Source organism: Sapajus apella, unplaced genomic scaffold (assembly GCF_009761245.1).
Source record: "Sapajus apella isolate SASKATOON/1434 unplaced genomic scaffold, GSC_monkey_1.0 scaffold107, whole genome shotgun sequence".
Taxonomy (NCBI): domain Eukaryota; kingdom Metazoa; phylum Chordata; class Mammalia; order Primates; family Cebidae; genus Sapajus; species Sapajus apella.
This window is the reverse complement of record NW_022437047.1, coordinates 900,098-923,273: the sequence shown is the minus strand read 5'-3', so window position 1 is coordinate 923,273 and position 23,176 is coordinate 900,098. Positions and strand designations below refer to the sequence as shown.

The window sequence follows — 23,176 nt, the reverse complement described above, 5'->3', positions numbered from 1 at the left end:
CCTGGCCAACATGGCGAAACCCCCTCCCAACTTAAAAAAAAAAAAAAAGCCGGGCACCGTGGCGCATGCCTGTAATCCCAGCTATTCCGGAGGCTGAGGCAGGAGAATCGCTTGAACCCAGGAGGCAGAGATTGCGGGAGGCAGAGATTGCGGTAAACCGAGATCTCGACATTGCACACCAGCCTGGGCAATAAGAGTGAAACTCCGTCTCAAGAAAAAGAAAAAGAAAGAAACGAAAAGAAAAGAAGGAAAAAATATATATTTGGTTGATCCAGAAATATTTTCCTTAACGTGAAACAGACATGTAAAGAATGTAAATATACATGTGCTGGAGAAAGAATAAGAAGAATTTCCCAAATCTTAGTGCAGACAAGGAGTCCAAGGTGCAAGCTTTTCAGGCAGCTTTCCTATTTTCTTTTTCTTCTTTTTCTTTTCTTTTTTCTTCTTTTTTTGAGATGGAGTCTAGCTTTCGTCACCCAGGCTAGAATGCAATGGCTTGATGACGGCTCACTGCAGCCTCCACCTCCCGGGTTCAAGGGATTCTCCTGCCTCAGCCCTCCCAGTAACTAGAATTACAGGCATGCACCACCACTTCCGGCTTTTTGTATTTTTAGTGGAGACGAGTTTTCTCCATGTTGGCCATGCTGGTCTCCAACTCCTTACCTCAAGTGATCGGCCGGCCTCAGCCTCCCAAAGTGCTGGTATTACAGGTGTGAGCCTGCCCCATGCCCCATCAACTATTTTCTTAAGAATAGGGATAGTTAGCCGGGCGCGGTGGCTCAAGCCTGTAATCCCAGCACTTTGGGAGGCCGAGGCGGGTGGATCACGAGGTCAAGAGATCGAGACCATCCTGGTCAACATGGTGAAACCCCGTCTCTACCAAAAATACAAAAAATTAGCTGGGCATGGTGGCGCATGCCTGTAATCCCAGCTACTCAGGAGGCTGAGGCAGGAGAATTGCCTGAACCCAGGAGACGGAGGTTGCGGTGAGCCGAGATCGCGCCATTGCACTCCAGCCTGGGTAACAAGAGCGAAACTCCGTCTCAAAAAAAAAAAAAAAAAAAAAAAAAAAAAAGAATAGGGATAGTTGACCACTACAGGCATGAGTTGGCAGTAGCTCATGCCTGTAATCCCAGCACTTTGGGAGACCTAGGCAGGCAGATCACCTGAGGTCATGAGGAGTTCAAGACCAGCCTGACCAACATGGTAAAACCCTGTCTCTACTAAAAATACAAAAAATTAGCCAAGTGTGGTGGCGCATGCCTATAATCCCAATTACTTGGGAGGCTGAGGCAGGAGAATCACTTGAATCCCGGAGGCAGAAGTTGTAGTGAGCCAAGATGACACCATTGCATTCCGGCCTGGGCAACAGAGAGAGACTCCATCTCAAAAAAATAATAATAATAAATAAGGATAGTTAATACTATCCTTATTAACTATAAGTGCACCCTAGGCCAAAGCTCGAGTTCTCCTGTTACATTCTAATTAGTTTTACCTTCATTTTGTTGTTTAACCTTCCCACAGACTCTAAGAAATAGGGTACCTATTACCCACCCATGTTATAAATGGGGAAACTAACACACAACAAGATTAAATAACTTTCCCAAGGTCACACAACTTTATTTATTTATTTATTTAGAGGCGGAGCCTTACTCTGTCACCCAGGCTAGAGTGCAGTGGCATGATCTCAGCTCACTGCAACCTCCGCCTCCCAGGTTCAAGTGATTCTCCTGCTTCAGCCTCCCAAGTAGCTGGGATTATAGGCGTGTGCCAACATGCCTAATTTTTGTATTTTTTAGTAGAGATGGGGATTTCACCATATTGGTCCGACTGGTCTCAAACTCCTGACGTCGTAATCTACCCACCTTGCCTCCCAACGTGCTGGGATTACAGACGTGAGTCACATGCCCAGCCTACACAACTTTAAATGGTGGAAGGTAGACTCCCATGATGGCACTGTGATTTCAGAACTTCAGCTCTTACCCTCTAGATGATACGTCACCCACGATCCAAACCTTGTTGGTATAATATTGTCAACATTATTCCAAAGACACATTAAGTGATGGACTACTGAAATAGATTAGTAAAACCTGATATGCCTTGTTTTTTGTCTGTGACATTGTGTTTTGCTAGTGAGGATCCGAAAATGAGATAGCATCCCTTCTTAAATTGAAAGTTGTTAAACATATTGTTAAGTTCTGTTTTGAGTTTCTCACAAATGAAGAATAAGTTCTAGGTTTTATAGCACTGAGCCCTGGGGTAATGTGATTTCCTTGCTGGTCCAGTGCACCAAGATATCACACTAGGATGACCTCCCACAAGCTGTCACAGACTGTAGACTATTTCAAGATATGAATGATCTTTACTTTCCATTCTCCCTTTCCTTCTGTAGATCACCATGGCTATTTTCACTCCAACAGATTTTCAGCTGTTTTTGTAATCAAGAATATAAGTTTAATTCTTTCTCCCCTCCCCCCAAATAACTTCATGTACTGGAGGCACATGTGCGCCCATAGTTTCTGCTCTGTTTATTTTTCCGTTGTTGGTCCTCCAGACAGTTCATTTTAGCCTCCACCTTCCCTTAAACAATTAGTCTCTTGATTTAAATGGTACTGATGTTAATGATGATGATTTTCCATTTTATGCACGTTTTGGCCCTCTGCCTGTCTAAAAGTCTTGAGACAAAGAGTTACATGCTGTTTCTCCGTAGGTGTCTGATTACCTGGAGAAATTGACCAGAAATGGGATTTTTAAAATACAGCGCAGGCCTCGGTGCTGTTTCCCGGAAGCGCCACCAGGTGACGGTGCAGGGAGAGGGCAAAAAAAAAAAAAAAAAAGCAGCATGCCGGAAGTCTCTCTTGACAGACAGACGCGCCGGCGAGTAGCGGAAGAGAAGCGGACACGTGGGGCACTCTACGGTGGCCGAGAGGATGCTGCCGCTGTGTTAGAGGCCAGTCAAGAAGCAGCCCCAGGAGGTGCGGAGAGCATCGTTTCTCTAATCTAGCTTCCCGAGTGCCAAGGAGGCGTCTTGGCAGCTGTCATCATGGTGAAGGAGCAGTTCCGGGAGACGGATGTGGCCAAGAAAATGTAAGGAGGAGAAAAAGTGGCCAAAGGGCGGAGAAATAGGGCAGGGGTTCGAGGTCAGCGGTCCCGGGTCTCGGAGGGTCAGAGATGGGGTCCAATGGGAAGGGGAGGGCCAGTTGTCCCACAGGTGTGAGCAACGCCCAGAAGTACCAGCGTAGGTCAAAGAGCATTGGTCATGCCGAGGGGATTCAGCACCTCGAGAGGTCCCTGGACTTGGGCGGAGAAGGCAGAATGGGCTGAGCCTTAATGATTCGTGCACCCTGGGCCAAAGCTCGCGTTCTCCTGAAGTCATACGATGACCCCTGTTCTTCAGCGAACCTATCCCCTGCTGCAGCGAGGGGAGCAATCTGGGGCAGGGACTGTCTCTAATTCGGTCAGCTGCAGAGCGTCTGACAGGGAGGCGGCAGTTGCTCACCTAAATGATGGGGTTGCCAGCTAGAAAGCTGTACCGCAGGCCGACGGATGGCAGTGTCAGAAATGAAGCTGCTATATTCGGGCTTTTGCCTTCAGAAAGGCCTTATGAGTCGGATGCTCCTTCTTATAGTTCTCTTTAGGAAATTGAATCCAACCGGGCGCGGGGTGGCTCAGGCCTGTAATCCCAACACTTTGGGAGGCAGAAGCGGGTGAATCTCCTGAGCTCAGGAGTTCCGAGAGCAGCCTGGGCAACATGGCGAAATCCCGTCTCTAACAAAAATTCAAAAATTAGCCGGGCGTGGTGGCGCGCGCTTGTGGTCCCAGCTACTGGGGAGACGGAGGCTGGAAAAAACATTTGAGCCTGGGAGGCAGAGGTTGCAGTGAGCCAACCTCTTGCACTCCAGCCTGGTTGACAGAGTCAGACGCTGTATCAAAAAAAAAAAAAAAAAAAAAAGGCTGGGGGAGAGGGAATCATCATTCTTACAGCAGACACTGAGGAGGGTACTTCGTGTTACACCCACCCAGTGTTGGACGTTAAAGATAGGATGTGAATAAAACTTTTGCTGCCTAATATAGTTGGAGAAGGTACACAAGTCAACACTGGATATGACAAGTGCAGTAACAACGGGGTTTCTAGAGTACATAATGGATCCAGGCCAAAGAAAGCAGACCAAACTCAAGGAGCATAAGAGAGCCAAAGAGCATGGTCAATGAGAAGGAAGCAGAAGACTCGAAGCTGTATTAAGTATCTTGCAGGCAGTGAGGAACCTTTGAAAGATTTTGAGCAGGAGAGTATCTTGATAAGAGTTCTCCTGGAAAATCTCTTGATTCATGGTGGAAAGAATGAGAGATAGGGAGACCTCGGAAGCCATTGCATGGATCCAGGCAGGGGATCTGGCGACTTGCACTAGAGTGGTAGTCATTGGGAGAGGTGGATTTCAGAGAGGCTTAAGGTGTAAAATTGAAAGGACTGTTAGGGATGAAGGCAAGGAGATATGAGATGGGTGTACAGAATGCCTTGCTTGGGCAGCTCTGTGGATGGTTGCCATTCGCTGGAACAGGTGTCCTACCTAGGTGGATGCAGCATCCTCCCATATGGCAGCTCTGCACCCACACTGGCCCTTCACACACACCTGTACACCTGCTCCCAGTCAGATATAATACATTCTCACAAAACAACTCAAGTGTTTCTGTTAAAGTGCAAATTAGGGCTATGTCAATTTAGCTTAAAATCCTCTAGCAGTGGCCAGGAGTGGTGACTCATGTCTGTAATCCCAGCACTTTTGGAGGCCGAGGCTGACAGATAACGAGGTCAGGAGTTTGAGACCAGCCTGGCCAACATGGTAAAACCCCATCTCTACTAAAAATCCAAAACTTAGCCAGGCATGGTGGCTCATGCCTGTAATCCCAGGTACATGGGAGGCTGAAGCAGGAGAATTGTTTGAACCCAGGAGGCAGAGGTTGCAGAGAGCTGAGATCATACCACTGCACTCCAGCCTGGGCAACAGAGTGAGACTCTGTCTCAGAAAAAAAAAAAAAAATCCTCTAGCAGCTTTCCGTTGCACTACCATTTACATTATTTAAATTAATTTCTACCAAAGTTCCCAAGCCCTCATGCTTTAGCCCCTGCATGCTTCGCTGACTTCATCTTGTATTATTAGCTTTCTATGATGCAGTATATACTGATTTCTTTGGTTTCTTAAAAATGCCAAGCTTGTGCCAGTCCCAGGACCCTGGCCCTAGTCATTCTCTCCACTTCAGATGCTCTTCCTTCTGGTTAATTGTCAGTTTTACAGAGAAGCTTTCTGACCATGCCACGTAAAGTAGTTCTTCAGACTCTACTGCTTATATCACGTCTACCTCTGTTCACATTTGCGTATCTGTTTGTTTGTGGTCTGTCTTTCCCACCCCGAGTGAGTTCTGTGTTGGCATGGACCTTTTCTGTCTTAGCTACTCTGTCTCCTCAGCCTTTAGGATGGTGCCTGGCACATAGGAAACACCCAATTTGTTGGAAGAATGAATGAAGGGACAGATATGGGAAAAAAAGTATTGGGGTCTGTGTTCAATGTGTGGGGTTTGAAGTGCCCGTGAGATACCCAAGTGGAACTGTCCAGGAGGAGGTATGTATACAGATGTCCAGTTGGGTAGCAGTAGCTGGCCTGTAGAGATAGATTTGATAGACATCAACATGTATGTGAGTGGCATGGTCACTCAGGAGAATGTGTAGAATGAGAAGATAAGAGGAGGGAGATTGTAATGCTAGGTGGTGCAGTACACCGGTATTTAAGGGATAGCAGTGGAAGAAAAGACCTCAAAAGCGATTGTGCAAGGAGCAGCCAGAGAAGGGAAGAAGAAAACTCAAAGAGTATGTGGTGTCACCAAAACTGAGAGAAAAGCACTTCAGGATTGGGCAGGGTGCTGCCAGTGCTGCAGAGGTAAAATGAGGAAGTTCTGATTGGATTCAGCAGCAGGTAGTTTGTCTAGGTGGCCTTTTGAGCACTGTTGCTTTGATGGTGAGAATAGAAACTGGCTTCCCGCAAGATGAAGGAATGTTTGTGAAGGAAAAATGAGAAAGGGTTAAATATATTTAATACTGGTAGGAAAAGCAAGTGGAGATAGCTGGAAGGATATATTGGTTATGGTGGGCTGTGTATGTAATGGATATTTTTGGTCAGAGGTTTTGCTGTAATTTTTACCTTTTTTCTTCCCATTCCAGAAGCCACATCTGTTTTGGAATGAAGTCACCCGAGGAGATGCGCCAACAAGCACACATACAAGTTGTGAGTAAGAACCTGTACAGCCAGGACAACCAACACGCCCCCTTGCTATATGGGGTGCTCGACCATAGGATGGTAAGGCCCTCGACCCTTCTGAGTACCTGTTGATAAAACTGGTGACTTACCAGACTGAAAGGAGCAAGGGCTTCCTTCCATCTCCCCAACTCCCCTGCACGTATCAGACCAAGTCAAGAACTCTGGCCTTTAGTCAGCAAGGTAGGAATACCTGGTTCTGATTCCAAGTCATGAAAAATAAAAGAGAAAAAGGAAAAAAAGTGGGAAGTGATCTCAGAAAGAAAATTTAAAAAGCAAAATAAATGATTCTTTGTCACCTGACCAGGCATGATGACTGAGCCCTCTTTCCCATCCAGCAGTCTGTGTTGATCATTGGGTGTGCTTTTTTCCAAAGGGGACGAGTGAGAAGGATCGTCCATGTGAAACCTGTGGGAAAAACTTGGCTGACTGTCTAGGCCACTACGGGTATATCGACCTAGAGTTGCCGTGTTTTCATGTAGGGTACTTCAGAGCAGTCATAGGCATCTTACAGGTAAGCACACAGGTGCCAATTTACAAGACATAAATTCTGGAGTGATTGGTCAGGGACACTGGAATGAACTTAGGAATTGTGAGTGGTGGGGGATACATCTAGGGGACGTTTTTATGCCAAATACATAATATTTTCCTCTCACACTACATTAAATCACTCAAGAATCATTCATTTTATTTACGCTGAGAAGATGGTAGATACATGTTGTTAAATAACAGTAGTAGTTCAAACAATGCAGAATAGCACAAAGGAAAAAAACAAAGTGAACAAAGTCTGGCTACTGGCCGTGAGTACTGCTAATCTGGTGAACACAGGCTTTCTCTCTATGCGAATCCATAGTATGGAGCCATTTGCAGATCTGTGTATATGGTCACTCAGTTAAGGGCACAAGACAGGGTGACAGCATTTTTAAAAGACAAGAATTTTTCATTCTCCCTTATGCTTTTATCTGTCTTGCTTAATTTGAAAAAGATGATCTGTAAAACCTGCTGCCATATCATGCTGTCCCAAGAGGAGAAGAAGCAGTTTCTGGACTATCTGAAGAGGCCCGGCCTGACCTACCTTCAGAAGCGAGGACTGAAGAAGAAAATCTCTGACAAGTGCCGAAAGAAGAACATCTGCCATCACTGTGGTGCTTTTAATGGTGGGTGGAATGCACAGAAGGCTGGGCCGTATCCCTTTTCACACAGTGTCTTCTGTTTAGTTTAATAGTTTTACGTAATGTTCTGGAGTCAGCTTCTCTCCCTATAAATTAGGCCTAAGAGCCTAACAACTGATGTCCTATTAGGAAGTGGACTTCTCATCTTTTATTGCTATAGTAGTTTCAGTGATTTCATTAACCACATTACAACCTCTGGCCAATCTGAGAACCTAATTTTTTAACTGTGGGTAATTATATTAACCCTTATAGGTACTGTAAAGAAGTGTGGATTACTGAAGATAATTCATGAGAAATATAAGACCAACAAAAAAGTGGTGGATCCCATTGTATCAAATTTCCTTCAGTCTTTTGAAACAGCCATTGAACATAATAAAGAAGTGGAGCCTCTGCTGGGAAGGGCACAGGTGAGCCTGAGAATGCACGCCCACCTTCTGCCTGCCTCTTCCACACATGACACACATACTCCCTCCCCCACCTCCACCCCATCCCTAGATGCCCACTGTCTTCCAAAATGAGAGGGCCAGTTAGGTTCAGCAGCTCTCCAGCAATTCTTATTTGACCATAACAAGTGTTTATCTAACACTAGGTTAATGTGGACTGGCCTTGTGATGCCACATGTTTTTGTTTTTGCTTTTGCTTTTAATTGAGATGGGTTCTTGCTGTGTTGCCCAGGCTGGTCATGAACTCCTGAGCCCAAGTGATCCTCTCACCTCAGCCTTCCAAAGTGCTAGGATTATAGGTGTGTGCCACCAACTCTGTCCCTTTGTTTGTGTTTTTACCTTAGTTCTTTTTTTGAATATTATTTTATATATTTGTTTATATATTATTTTAATTTTTGAGGTGAGGTCTTGCTCTGTCACCTAGGCTGGAGTGCGGTGGTGTGATCGTGGCTCATTGCAGCCCCACCCTCCCAGGCTCAAGTGATCCTCCCACGTCAGCCTCCCAAGTAGTTGGGACTACAGGCACATGCCCAGCTAATTTTTTAATTTGTTGTAGAGACAAGGCCTTGCTGTGTTGCCCAGGCTACGAACTCCTGGGTTCAAGCAATCCTCTTGCCTCAGCCTCCCAAAGTATCGGGATTACAGGTGTCAGCCACTGCTCCCTGGCCTTCATCATTTTTAACAGTAACACCTTTTTTTTTTTTTTTTTTTTTTTTGAGAATCTCACTCTGTTGCCCAGGCTGGAGTGCAGCTGCACAATCTTGGCAACCTCCAACCTCCACCTCCTGGGTTCAAGCAATTCTCTTGCCTCAGCCTCCCGAGTAACTGGAGTTACAGGTGCCTGCTACCATGCCCAGCTAATTTTTGTATTTTTAGTAGAGATGGAGTTTCACCATGTTGGCCAGGCTGGTCTCAAACTGCTGACCTCAGGTGACCCACCCGCCTCAGCCTTCCAAAGTGCTGGAATTATAGACATAAAAGCCACCACACCCAGGTAGTAATTATAGACATGAGAGCCACCACGCCCAGCCAGTATACATTTTTAATTGTGTGGGTAACGTTACATTTTTATGGTAAAAGATTTTAAAATCATAGCTATACAGGGCATAAACTATTCCTCACATGGATAATAAAGTACAAGAAAACTGTATGCAGTAAGAATGGATGGGAATAGACCAGCCGCAGTGGAGATGGGTGTTAGAGGGGAGGGATCAGAGGTGAGTGAGTGCCCATATGTGGACATGTGGAGAAAGGGCAGTACTCCTGGAAACAGGGAGGGCGAGCATCAGCAATTGATTCAAGTGGAGATCTCTCCAAGGCAGTTAGAATTAAGCAATCACAGAGGAATTTAAGGAAAAGGTATGTTTGTCCTTGTACTGCCATGGAAGTGAGGAGCTCTCTGAGCTGGTGGCAGCCTGTCGAGCGAGCCCGAGGGGTAATGTGCCTCCTGGCTGTGGCCTCACCTGCATCTCCTCCTCACTCACTGCTCTGCTCTGAGACCAGCCTCCCTAACATACCACTACCACATAAATTCTCCTCCCCAGGGACCTGCAGACAGTCCCGTTGCTTGCGAGGACCACTTCTCTGCCTCCGCAAGCTCTCAGCAGTAACAGTGATTGTCCTGCAGGTCCTGGGAGGCGTTTTGTTTGAAAATGTCTCCTAAGTGATTTGGCCCGGGAGGGACCCACCTCCTGATGAAGAATCACCTGTCTAGTGCCTCCAACTAGGACCTCCGGGCATTCCCCCACTGCCACCAGCTCCCTGTCCACCGCACCCCACTTTACCAGAGTTGACACCCTAGAGAATTCAGGTGGTAGTCAAGAGCCTTGGCCTTGGGGTCAGATAGACATGAGATTAGAGCCAGCCCTGCTGCTTACCAATTCTGTGACATGGGGCGTGTGACCTAACCTGGCCTCCAGTTTCTTCATCTGTAGCATGGGATTGCAAGAGTGTCTGCTTTAGAGCTGCTGGGAGGATTGAGAGATGAGTTTCAGATCAGGTGTTTAGTGCATGGCCCGGCACATAGCAAGTGCTTGGAGCTTGTTGCCCAGTTGCAGTAGTATTTATCACTGCCACCACCACTCCTGTCACAGTCATGATCATAATGAATGTAGCTGAGGGTTCATCCCACCTCTCTGCCTGCACGCTTGTACTCCCAGTGTTCCTTCAGCCTGGCGAAGCCTCCCTCCCTCTTCCAACCCAGCCGTCCTCCAGTCCCTTAGCTGCTCTCACGAAGCCGCCTCTGCTATCTGAACCACCTCTGATCCTACCCTTCGGTGTTATAACTGTTCTTTGACAACGTGCATTTTTGTTTGATGCCTGTCATGACACGTGGAGCAGTGGCAGGTCCTCCATAGTCATTAAGTCGTCCTGGGTCTTCTACTACCTGGGGAATGTGGAAGAGGGCAACACATGGATTCACCGTTTGTCTAATTCCACGCAGCCCTCCTCAGAGAGGGCCCCTTTTGGATCTAAGGGATACTGCATCATTGAGTATGTTCACCCTTTATGAAGAGGGCTTGCATACAAGTGGGCCCATGGCCCCCTGCTCACTAATCTCAGGACTGTCCATGTTCTGATGCGCTCCCCACCTGTTTAATTTTCGGGAATATGGAACCTGTGGCGTACAGGCAGCACAGCATGACTGAGTTGGAAGAGACCCTAGAGCAGTGGTTCTTGACCTTTTCTGGGTCACAGACATCCCCCGTGCCCCCACTTCAGGGATTGGACAGAAACTATAGTATGTACACATACCCAGATCTATGTCAACACAAGTCCAGGGTTTGTGGACCCTGCAGATGAGTCTCTCCATAGAGGTCATCAGTCCAGGTGGAAATGCTTTCCGCAATGTCCCTAGCACACTGAGTGGCAGGCTGATGTTCTCTCAGCACCACCCGAGGCAGCCCACTGCATCACAGAGAGCTCTAGTCGATAAGGTGGTCTTCCTTGTGCAAAACCGAGCCTTTCCTGTGCTGTCTCCATCAGTCCCTGCTCAGTTTCCCAGTGCATAGCAGAATAAGTTGGCAGCTTCTTCCATGATCCTCTTAGGAGGCAGTTATGTCACTCTTGACAGTCTCTTATCCTAATCTGAAAATCCGAGATCCAAAATCCTAAACTCAGAGCACTAACATGACACTCAAAGAAAGTGCTCAATGGAGCACTTTGGATCTCAGGTCTTCAGATTAGGAATGCTCAGCTGGCAAGTATAGTGCAAATATTTCAAGATCCAAAAGAATCCAAAATACTTCTGGTCCCAAGCATTTCAGATCGAGGATACTCAGCCTATACTGACTGTGGTGGTACTCCAGGTAAGTTCTGGCCTTTTTCCCATACCTACATTTCTGTTAACACAATTTCAGGTGGTAGTGAGGTGCCCATTGCTAGAAGACAGGAAAGCTGAGGAAGGGAATTCTGCTCCAGGCAAGGACCTGGATAGAAGACCTCTCTAGTGCAGTTTCTTGCATCTCCTTTCCAACTACACTATGATGACCTCCAAAGCAGGACAGCAATAACTTTCTCTGGCTACAGTGTCGTAAAGGCAGTAGCTGTTCAAACGTTTATTTCTAACTTTGTTCCCCATCTCATTAAGTTATACTTAGTAAATTGTACTTATAACATACACTCTGAGTCACACAATTGTAGATCCGCAGGAAATTTCATAAGTAAGCAACAAGACAAGTTGACTATTGTTACCTTTGATCTTTGGCTCTCTCTAATAATTTGCATATTACTTATATTGCAGGTAAGTTGTTTACAGCATTGCAGTTGTATTAAATAATGTCAATACAAAGCTAATTTAAGTCCATAAAGAAAATTTAAATATAAAAAAGAATCAGAAAGATGTGATTCAGCTTGCCTAAAGACAGCTCTATTAACACCTCAGTGAATGCTTCCATTTCCTTTTCTCTGTACAAAGATGTACATTTTCCCCTGATGTGAGACTAGTCATATACGTGCTTATTCCAGCTACCAATATTTTATAGACACTTTTGATGTCAATTGCTACGTTTATATAGTATCTTTTTTTTTTTTTCACATGACTTCCTGCTTTTCCACATAGAGATATACCATGATTTTATTTAGCTGGTAACCTGTCAGGCTATTTCCAACTTTTCACTATTAAGAACAGCTTTCATTACCTGCTTACAAAAAAAAAAAAAAAAAAAAAAAATACCCAGGTTTTGTGAACATTCTTGTAGCTAAATCTTTGTGTTCATTTCTGAAGTTACACCCCTTGGGATAATTATGAGAAGTGGAATTTTTGGCTTGGAATAAAAGACATAAACATTTTTAAGGCTCTTGCAGCATAGCATGTCATCCTCAGAAATCTCTGTTGTCACTTATCCGAAGTAACAGATAGGTGAAAGAACATGGTGAAGGAAAACCTGGCCCAAGCTATGGAAAACTAGCATAGTATCTTCATTTCTGCCTTTCGTCCTTTCCACAGGAAAACTTGAATCCCTTAGTAGTTCTGAATTTATTTAAACGAATCCCAGCTGAAGATGTTCCCCTCCTTCTGATGAACCCAGAAGCTGGAAAGCCGTCCGATTTGATTCTCACGCGACTTTTGGTGCCTCCTTTGTGTATCAGACCCTCCGTTGTGAGTGATTTGAAGTCTGGCACCAATGAAGATGATCTGACAATGAAATTGACAGAAATCATTTTCCTCAATGATGTTATTAAAAAGGTCAGTGCCTTCCCATTAGCTTGTAAGTTTTATAGTATATCTATCCAAAAACTTCTGGTCAAGAAAATGTGAGAAAAATCAAGCTGAACAGGTTTGTTTCTGTTGGGGCTGTGCTGGTTTCAGCATCGGATCTCAGGAGCAAAGACACAGATGATCATGGAGGACTGGGACTTTCTGCAGCTGCAGTGCGCCCTCTACATTAACAGTGAGCTGTCGGGCATCCCCCTCAACATGGCGCCCAAGAAGTGGACCAGAGGTTTTGTCCAGCGCCTGAAGGGAAAACAGGGTAGGTTTCCAACAAGACGTGTAGAAGCCAGCCCGCTGTCTTTGGTTCCTTTTCATGGTGTGTCTGTACAGCTTCTCTAATTGGAAGTTAGAGGCTTTTCTCAATCTCTGTTCTTATGATTCCCATCAGCACATGGTATGCCACGGGGACCTATGACATGTTTTTGGCTATTTAGGTCGATTTAGAGGGAATCTCTCCGGAAAGAGAGTGGATTTTTCTGGCAGAACAGTCATCTCGCCCGACCCCAACCTCCGGATTGATGAGGTAGCTGTGCCAGTCCATGTGGCCAAAATTCTGACTTTTCCTGAGAAGGTACGTGACCACTCAGCTGCTCAATTCTTTGTCTTAAATTCAGTTTTTTATGTGGTATTTTGGTATAGCAAACAGGCAGTAGAACGTCTCTAGTAACCCACCCAACCCACAGTTTGGTTTATATGAGTGTATGTCTCTTCCCAGTTTGTTTTATACATATATGGTGGTATATAGTCTCTAAAACATCTGCAGCCACATTTGTTCCTGGCTTCATGTATATACTTATATATACCCTATACTTACTCTTCTGCAACGCTTTTTTCCAGTTAGTTACATCTTGACCAAGCATTGTAGCTAACGCCTGTAACCCCAACACTTTGGGAGGCCGAGGCAGGTGGATTGCCTGAGCTCAGGAGTTCAAGACCAGCCTGGGCAACATAGTGAAAACTTTGTCTCTACCAGAAATACAAAAAATTAGGCAGGCATGGTGGCACACACCTGTGGACCCAGCTACTCAGGAGGCTGAGGTGGAAGGATTTTTTAAGCATGGAAGTTAGACGTCACATTGAGCCGAGATCACACCAGTGCGCTCCAACCTGGGTGAGAGTGAGACCCCATCTTTTAAAAAAAGAAAAATCTTAGACACTTTTCTACGTTGGTTCATACCTCATATTTTAAACTAAATGGTAAACATTACCCCTAGTTAATATTCTTGGGATAGATTTTTATTTTTAAAACCTTACAGTCACTGAGTCAAAGCATTTGAACATTTTAAGGCTATTGCTACATTCCCAGAAAGGCTTTTATTTTTTTAAGAGACAGACTCTCGCTGTGTCACCCAGGCCGAAGTGCAGTGGTACACTCATAGCTCACTGTAACCTCAAACTCCTGGGCTCAAGCCATCCTTCTGCCTCAGCCTCCCAAGTAGCTAGGACTACAGGTGCACATCACTATGCTCAGCTAATTTAAAAAAAATTTTTGGCCGGGCGCGGTGGCTCACGCCTGTAATCCCAGCACTTTGGGAGGCCGAGGCGGGTGGATCACGAGGTCAAGAGATCGAGACCATCCTGGTCAACATGGTGAAACCCCGTCTCCACTAAAACTACAAAAAAATTAGCTGGACATGGTGGCGCGTGCCTGTAATCCCAGCTACTCAGGAGGCTGAGGCAGGAGAATTGCCTGAACCCGGGAGGCGGAGGTTGCGGTGAGCCGAGATCGTGCCATTGCACTCCAGCCTGGGTAACAAGAGTGAAAACTCCGTCTCAAAAAAAAAAAAAATTTTTTTTAGAGATGGGATTCTCAGTGTGTTGCCCAGACTGGTTTTGAACTCCCAGCCTCAAGCAATCATCCCACCTTAGCCTCCCAAGTCACTGAGATTACAGGCCCCTGTGCCCAGCTAGTACTATTTTTTTTTTTTTTTTTTTTAAGACTGAATCTCACTTTATTGCCCAGGCTGGAGTGCAGTGGCATAATCTCGGCTCACTGCAACCTCTACCTCCCAGGTTCAGGCGATTCTCCTGCCTCAGCCTCCTGAGTAGCTTGGATTACAGGTGCCCACCACACACAGCTAATTTTTGTATTTTTAGTAGAGACGGGGTTTCACCATGTTGGCCAGGCTGGTCTTGAGCTCCTGACCTCAAGTGATCCACCCACCTTAGCCTCCCAAAGTACTGGGCTTACAGGTGTGAGCCACCGCGCCTGGCTCATACTTTCTTTTTTTAAAATTGTGGTCTAGATAACTGCAGGACCTGCTAACAAGAGAATATTGATTGGCTTTACCCTTGAGACTCACAATTAGCCCAGATCATAGAAGCTCCTGGTAAGCTTGTATCGTGTGTCCTCAGTTGAGTTATTAATGATCCAAATGTTTCTTTCTCCGAAATGGTATTCCACAAGATAATTGTTTAAGAGGTTACAGAACACAGTCAATGCAGACCAGGGCTTGTGGTGCTGGTGTCACAACTTTTAAACCTTACAACCCCACGCCCTACCCCCAAAACTGTTTCTAGGATCACAGATGGTCCCTATAGATCAATCTAGCCTACCTGTTTTACCAGTGGGGAAACCAAGCACCAAGAAAGGATTATGCCATGTCACCCAGTGAGCAAACAGCTGAGTTGACACTGGAAGCTGGGCACTTGTTTGCCAGTCTGTTGTTCACGTTATACTCAAGACCATAGGCAGCAGGCTACCCAGGGTGCCTCTCTTTCTCCTAGAATCCGTACAAGGAAAGTAAAGATTAAGATGCCATTCAGTGGGTTTTTTGTACTGCAGGTAAACAAAGCAAACATCAATTTCTTGAGGAAACTGGTTCAAAATGGCCCTGAGGTTCACCCAGGAGCAAACTTCATTCAGCAGAGACATACACAGATGAAAAGGTAATCTTTTCCCAATCTAGTTGAATTTAACTACCTTCTCATGGCAAAGTTCACTGTGGTCATACTCAGCCTCAGAATGCAATCCAGGATACACTTTGTGTGTCATTTTGGCATGTGGAAAATAATCTGTTTAAATTTCCGTGAGCCTAGGTATGTCATTTGCTCTGTTCAGTCATTGAATATACATGAAGTGCTCCTTTGTTCTCAGGCTTGTAATGTTATTGGATCCAGGAGAACAAAATACAGTAGATACTAAAGTCTAAAGTGGATCATTGGGGCAGGGCTTCATGGCTCACACCTGTAATCCCAGCACTTTGGGAGGCCGAGGTGAGCAGAATCACTTGAGACCAGGAGTTCATGACCAGCCTGGCCAACAGGTGAAACCCCCCTTTCCTACTAAAAATACAAAAATTAGCCGGGCATGGTGGCGCATGCATGTAGTCCCAGCTACTCAGGAGCATGAGGCACAAGAATCGCTTGAACTGGGGAGGAAGAGGTTGCAGTGAGCTGAGATCACACCATTACACTCCAGCCTGGGCAACAGAGCAAGACTGTCACAGAAATACAGTAAATATATATAAAGTAGATCATTGCCTGTGTCACCTGGGCTCCTGGGGCTTTTAGCATTTCTAAAATTAGGATATATCTTAAAATAAATTTATAATGGCTTTTTTGGTTTGGTTTTGTTTTTTAAGATGAGGTCTTACTCTGTCACTCAGGCTGGAGTGCAGTGTCACAATCATGGCTCACTGCAGTCTCCACCTCCTGTGCTCAGGTGATCCTCCCACCTTAGCCTCCCAAGTAGATGGGAGTACAGGCACACACCACCATGCTTGGCTAATTTTTGTATTTTTTTGTAGAGGCAAGATCTCACCATGTTGCCCAGGCTGGTCTCAATCTCCTGGGCTCAAGCAATCCACCCATCCTGGCCTCTCAAAGTGCTGGCATTATAGGAGTGAGTCACCTTGCCCACCCTGTCATAGTTTTAACAGGGAGCCTTTTTTCTTGGCGCATAAAATAAGAATATGACATTAAAATGGAGATATCTTAGATTTTATCAAATGGTGTATTAAAGATTGAATCCTGATCTGAAGAAGGAGAAACTGGGGGGAGAACTTTGTTCTCACAGATCATGTTTATTGTTGCACATTCAGGTTTTTGAAATACGGAAATCGGGAAAAGATGGCTCAAGAGCTCAAGTATGGTGACATTGTAGAGAGACACCTCATCGATGGAGATGTGGTGCTATTCAATCGGCAGCCCTCGCTGCACAAATTGAGCATTATGGCTCATTTGGTGAGTGGGATTGCTTGTTTAATTTTCCATCGTGTGGGAATTAGCCATGACTGTTGAATGCTAAACTCTGGACTTCTAAAATTTAAATTGCCTGTTATCTCAAGTTTTCATAATTTTTTTTTTTTGAGACAGAGTCTTGCTCTGTCACCCAGGCTAGAGTGCAGTGACACAATCCCAGCTCACTGCAAGCTTGACCTCCTAGGCTCAAGCAAGCCTCCCACCTCAACCTCCAAAGTAGCTGGGACCACAGGCATGTGACACCACTGATAGCTAATTTTTTTTTTTGGCTGAAACGAGGGTCTCACTACACTATATTGCCCAAGTTAGTGTGGAACTCCTGGACTCAAGTGATCCTCCCTCAGCCTCCCAAAGTGCTGGGATTATAGGTGTGAGCAGCCCCCACACCTGGCCCAAGCTTTCGTAACTTTTGATCTCCTTCTCTCACATTTTAGTTTGAGTGAAACTTTCTTTCATTTTTTTATTTTTTGAGATGGAGTTTTGCTCTTGTTGCCTAGGATGGAGTGCAATGGCGCGATCTCGGCTCATTGCAACCTCCGCCTCCTGGGTTCAAGCAATTCTCCTGCCCCAGCCTCCCAAGTAGCTGGGGATTACAGGCATGCATTACCACACCTGGCTAATTTTGTATTTTTAGTAGAGACGGAGTTTCTCCATGTTGGTCAGGCTGGTCTCGAACTCCTGACCTCAGGTGATCTGCCTGCCTCAGCCTCCCAAAGTGCTGAGATTATAGGCGTGAGCCACTGCACCCACATCCAAGTGAAACTTTTTAATTTCAAGCTTCCTTTTAGTAAGCTTTAATATATTTTGACATTAATTTTTTAGTATTTGTAACTTAATATTCATACAAAACACTAAAACAGGATTTAATTTAAAGTTAGTGTGAAAGTGACTAGCATGATTTCACAAAAACATACACATATATGTGTTGTGTGCACAAACTTATATAAAATAGGTATGGCAGAAAGCTGACTTTTTTTTTTTAAGAGATGGCCTTGCTTTGTTACCCAGGCTGGAGTGCAGTGGCACAATCTGGCTCATTGCAGCTTTGACTGCCTCAGCTCAAGCAGTCCTCCCACCTCAGCCTGCTGTAGCTAGGACTACAGGCATGTGCCATGATGGCCAGCTTTTATGGTTTTTTTGAGAAAGAGCCTCGCTCTGATGCCCAGGCTGAAGTGCCGTGGTGTATTCTTGGCTCACTGCTATGTTCAAGTGATTCTCCTGCCTCAGCCTCCCAAGTAGGTGGGATTACAGGTTCCTACAACCACGCCTGGCTAGTTTTTGTATTTTTAGTAGAGCCAGGATTTCACCATGTTGGCCAGGCTGGTCACACACTACTGACCTCAGGTGACTCACCCGCCTTGGCCTCCCTAAGTGCTGGGATTACAGGCGTGAGCCACCATGCCCAGCCATTCTTTTTTTTTTTTTTTTTTTTTTTTTTTTTTCTTAAACCAATTTTTTTTTTTTTTTTTTTTTTTTTTGCTAAAGTAGAGCTGAGGTCTTGGTGTATTGCCCAGATGTGTCTCGATCTCTTGTGCTCCATGGATCCTTCCACTCAGCCTCCCACGGTGCTGGGATTATAGGCATGACCCACTGTGCCCAGCCAGAAAATTAACTTTTGATTTAACTTTGTGTTTTAACTAAGTGAGCGACTAAAATGCTTAAAAGATTTTTTCCTTGCATTTCCTTAGTCCTCTAACTAAGATCTTAAACCATGTTTTTTGGTGATTTAGTTTTGCAACAGCAGCAGTTCCTTTTTCTGGAGGTTTAAAATGGAAATGAGATGCAGCTTTAATTTGTTCAGTATTCATAGAGCCTCCTGTCTGTAAAGCTGTTAATCCATGGTCCTTTGCAAACAGTGTTTAAGCAGGCTCTCATGGTAACATTCTTTTCTAGATTCATTTTGGGGTATTCTGAGCACATTATGTCAGTCTGTTTACCTAACAGTAGAAATAACTAAGTAGTTTGTGATTATGGGATTATGATTGTGAGAACGCAGAGGGTTAACTAAAGTCTTCTCTTTCTGGAACCTTTTGCTTGGCTTTTGACTGGCAGTGACACACACCTGTAGCCCCAGCTACTAAGGAGGCTGAAGCAGGAGGATTGCATGAGTGTAGGAGTTCAAAGCTACAGTATCCTATGAACGCACCTATAAATAGCCACTGCACTCCAGCCTGGGCAACATAGTGAGACCCTGTCTCTAAAATTAATAATAATAAAATAGAAATTTTTTTTTTTTTTTTGAGACGGAGTTTTGCTCTTGTTGCCCAGGCTGGAGTGCAATGGCGCGATCTCGGCTCACTGCAACCTCCGCCTCCTGGGTTCAGGCAATTCTCCTGCCTCAGCCTCCTAGCTGGGATTACAGGCACACGCCACCATGCCCAGCTAATGTTTTGTATTTTTAATAGAAACGGGGTTTCACCATGCTGACCAGGATGGTCTCGATCTCTTGACCTCGTGATCCACCCGCCTCGGCCTCCCACAGTGCTGGGATTACAGGCTTGAGCCACCGCGCCCGGCCGAAAATTTTCAAATACATACTAAAGTAGAAAGAATGGTCTAATGAACTTACAGGTTGCCATCCTCTATATGCAATAATTTTCAAGATTTAGCCACACCTGTTTTATCCTTCCTTTTTTCTTCAATGAACCCACATCTATGTCATTTTTCATTATGTATTCAGTTTACATTTGTAAGAAAAACTCATAACCAGAGTGATGTCATCACACCTAACAAAATTAACAGTCATCTCTTGACATTCCCAGGTTCATACCTGGTTCATGTTCAGATTTCCCCAGTTGTCTCAAAAATGTCTTTTTGCAGTTTGAGTCAAGATGCAAGCCATGAATTCATTCTAATTCATTCATTTGTTATTGCCTGTGTTATTTTATTGAGCTACAAAACGGAACCCCACTTTTTGAATCTATTATTCCTTTCACATTTATTAGCTAGAATTCTTGTAATGGAAAATACCCCCTTGTTAATTAGGCCTGTTTGCTTGCCCAGAGGTGTAGCTCATAAAGCAAAGGCCGTGTAAATGGTTAAGTCTTTCTCTTTTATTGTCGTTTTGGGAAATAAGACCTTAGTGCTCTCCTGTGTTCGTTTCCTTAGGAAAAAGTATTTAAAAAAAAATAAAGGGGTTAGTGCTCAGTAACTTCCAACTAGGTTGGTTGGGATTTTTGTTTTGACTTTCTCTTTCTTCAGTGTCATTATAAACACATGAGTTTTTATTGGTGTATTTTAATCAACTTCTGCTGTTAATCTTTTTGTTACTTGAAACCCTGACATCCTTGGCCAGTGGAAGCCTTCACATTGGCCCCTTTGTTGAAATTCACTGCTTTGGTTTGATCTAATAAAGCTTCTTGAGTGAGTTTGTTTTTTGTTTTTTTTTTTTTGAGACGGTGTCTCGCTCTGTCACCCAGGCTGGAGTGCAGTGGTGCGATCTTGATCTTGGCTCACTGCAACAACCGCCTCCAGGGTTCAAGTCTTTCTCCTGCCTCAGCCTCCAGAGTAGCCAGGATTACAGGCATGAGCCACCATGCCTGGCTAATTTTTGTATTTTTAATAGAGACGGGGTTTCGCAATGGTGGCCAAGCTGGGAATGAGTCTTAAATGATACATATCACTGGGTAGGACATACTGGAAATCTGCTTTCTTAAGCCAGTGCCCAGTTTTCCAGGAAGCCATTTTTAATGTTTCAAACAGAGAAGCTTTTGGATAAATGCCTAACTCCTCTTCCTACTTTGTTTTGTTTTGTGTTCCACAGGCCAGGGTCAAGCCCCACCGGACCTTCAGATTTAATGAGTGTGTCTGTACACCCTACAATGCTGACTTTGATGGGGATGAAATGAACCTTCATCTTCCTCAAACAGAAGAAGCTAAAGCAGAGGCCCTTGTTCTGATGGGGGTACGTAGGGTGGCACAGCCCAGATTTTGCGTAACAGCTCCTTAAAAGGACGCAAAAGGGAACTTATATGAAAACACCACCACAACTAACAATGCCAGAGAAGCCACGCTCTTTCTGTTCTTAAACCGACCACCATCTGCCTATTTATCACGCTTTTCAATGGTTTCTTTTGAGCCTTTGAAGAACTCTTTGGAAATAGTGTATATACGAGTTAGGGTCTGTAACAGATGCATTGAGGGGATTTTCCAGCCTATAAATGTGGGTTCTGGGAGAAAATGTATACATGAGGACCAGTTATGACAAGATAAGAAAAGAATACAGCAATACCAGTGTTGGTTGTCACAGGGGAAGATGTCCTACCTAAGCAAATTTTCCAGTAGCTGAAGATTCATTAAGCACCAGCACATTTTCTTGAACATTCTGAATGGAAACCTTCCAAAACTGTATTACATGCTTCGCCTTCTTAATGCAGTATTTTACATAATGATAATAACTCTTACCACCGTTTTATTTTACAAATGCATACGGAGTGGATCCTGCAGCGGATCAGTGACAGTAAGGCACGTGCCTGCTCTTAAGGAGCTTACACTTGGGCATCAACTGTTGGCACAGGCCAGGCACGGGGGCTCAGGCCTGTCATCCCAGCACTTTGGGAAACCTAAGCAGGTGGTTCACTTGAGCTCAGGAGTTTGAGACCAGCCTGGACAACATGGCAAAACCCCATCTCTACAAAAAGTAGGTGTGGTAGTGCACGCCTCTAGTCCCGCTACTCGGGAAGCTGAGGTGAGAGGATTGCTTGGGCCCAGGAGGTCAAGGCTACAGTGAGCTGTGATTGTGCCACTGCACTTCAGCCTGGGTAACAGAGCAAGACCTTGTCTCAAAAGGAAAAAAAAACCTGTTGGCCCTACAGGTACTATTCACTCCTGACCCATCAGTGACAGTGGGGTGTAGTACCTGCTGTGTAGGATTTTTCCCTCCTGAACTTAATGATCCCCAGCTATTGAGTATTTCAAGCTTCAGGCTTTCTTTTTTCAGTATTCCAGCTTCCTATATTAGGAACTGATAAGTCTTACAGTTATAAGTTTCCCTCCCTCCAAAAACACTTATGACCATTTCTTATGCGATGCTTTTAACCTGTTTTGGTTTAGACTTTTAGTAATGCATCATAGTTTTGGGGTTTTGTCTATATGTTTACATTTATTTTCTACAATGAGCGTATATTATTTTTGTGACAAAAAGTCATGTTTAGAATGCTGCTAGGAATAATAGCAATCAGGTTGCACAACCAACCATTTAGACTTTGCTGTTGACTCTGCCATTGAGGATCCAAACTGTGGACATTGTGTTATAACTACATATTTCACTGGCTACAAATGGCAATCATATAACAAAGGCTCCACAGATGTTGGGGTAGCAGAATCCTTAGTTACCATGTGGGACAAGTTCCCTCAATTTCAAATGAGAAAATACCTATGGTTCTGATTTAGTGCTGTTCTCAGTGGAGTGCATAGTGCTCTAATTTGGATGTGGGCCCAAATTACTCAGGAGACCTTTTCAAAATACACAACTTTCAGCCCCTTGCACCCTGCTTCTACCCCTAGACTGCCTGTATCCCTCCTCAGAGAGATTCTCTTAAACCAGGAGGAAGAGCAGTCAGACAGGTGTGCAGTAGGCACATCTGGCTGAACAGCTGCCTCCCACTGTAGTTGAAGGGTTCCTGCTTTGGATTGTGGCTCAGAAGTAGGTGGTAATGGGGCTTTGTCTGAGAGGACCCTGCATTCTGGGTGAGAAGCCCCAGAAAACCCACAAACACACATGGCACTTTCACATCAAGATGAGAGCAAATGTACTCTGATATACACAGTCTTATTTACATGAGTTAATTATGTTTTACCAGCTAACACCCTTTTTGGCCCAATGTAGACCCTTGTTAAATGTTTAATGAAATTATGTTGTTGAATTATTATTAGAACTTAATGTCTTAACCAAGAGACATTTAGCAGTTCTGTCATCATTGTGGACAAGTGTGGAATTGGTTGACTTCAGAGGTAACAACCCTCCTTATCACTCACAGAAATGAATTTTCTTTGGAGAAGCATGTATAGTAATAACAATTGGGCCGAGTGCAGTAGATCATGCCTGTAATACCAGAACTTTGGAGCCCTAGGCAGGAGGATCCGCTGAGTCCAGAAGTTCAAGACCAGCCTGAGCAACAAAGTGAAACCACCATCTCCACAAAAAATGCAAAAACTTAGCTGGGCATGATGACGTGGGCCTGTAGTCCCAGCTGCTTGGAAGGCTGAGCTGGGAGGATCCCTTGAGCCCCATGAGGTTGAGGCTGTGGCGAGCCATATTCACGCCACTGCACTCTAGCCTGGGCTGTTGAGCAAGTTCCTGTCTCAAAAACAAACAAAAAACAATGAAATCTTCTA

At 44.7% G+C, this 23,176-nt stretch overlaps 1 protein-coding gene across 1 annotated transcript in view; it reads left to right on the top strand.

Moving 5' to 3' along the window:
• Positions 1 to 2,901: 2,901 nt before the first annotated feature.
• POLR3A (RNA polymerase III subunit A) overlaps positions 2,902 to 23,176 on the top strand; it is a 54,360-nt gene continuing 34,085 nt past the window's right edge. The window contains exons 1-11 of the mRNA XM_032259188.1: positions 2,902 to 3,087; positions 6,215 to 6,350; positions 6,685 to 6,822; positions 7,294 to 7,465; positions 7,733 to 7,887; positions 12,371 to 12,610; positions 12,734 to 12,896; positions 13,072 to 13,208; positions 15,423 to 15,526; positions 16,681 to 16,822; positions 20,604 to 20,744. Of these exons, the coding sequence (XP_032115079.1) occupies positions 3,044 to 3,087; positions 6,215 to 6,350; positions 6,685 to 6,822; positions 7,294 to 7,465; positions 7,733 to 7,887; positions 12,371 to 12,610; positions 12,734 to 12,896; positions 13,072 to 13,208; positions 15,423 to 15,526; positions 16,681 to 16,822; positions 20,604 to 20,744 (1,572 nt within the window). The 5' untranslated portion in view covers positions 2,902 to 3,043. The remainder of the gene's footprint in view (positions 3,088 to 6,214; positions 6,351 to 6,684; positions 6,823 to 7,293; positions 7,466 to 7,732; positions 7,888 to 12,370; positions 12,611 to 12,733; positions 12,897 to 13,071; positions 13,209 to 15,422; positions 15,527 to 16,680; positions 16,823 to 20,603; positions 20,745 to 23,176) is intronic.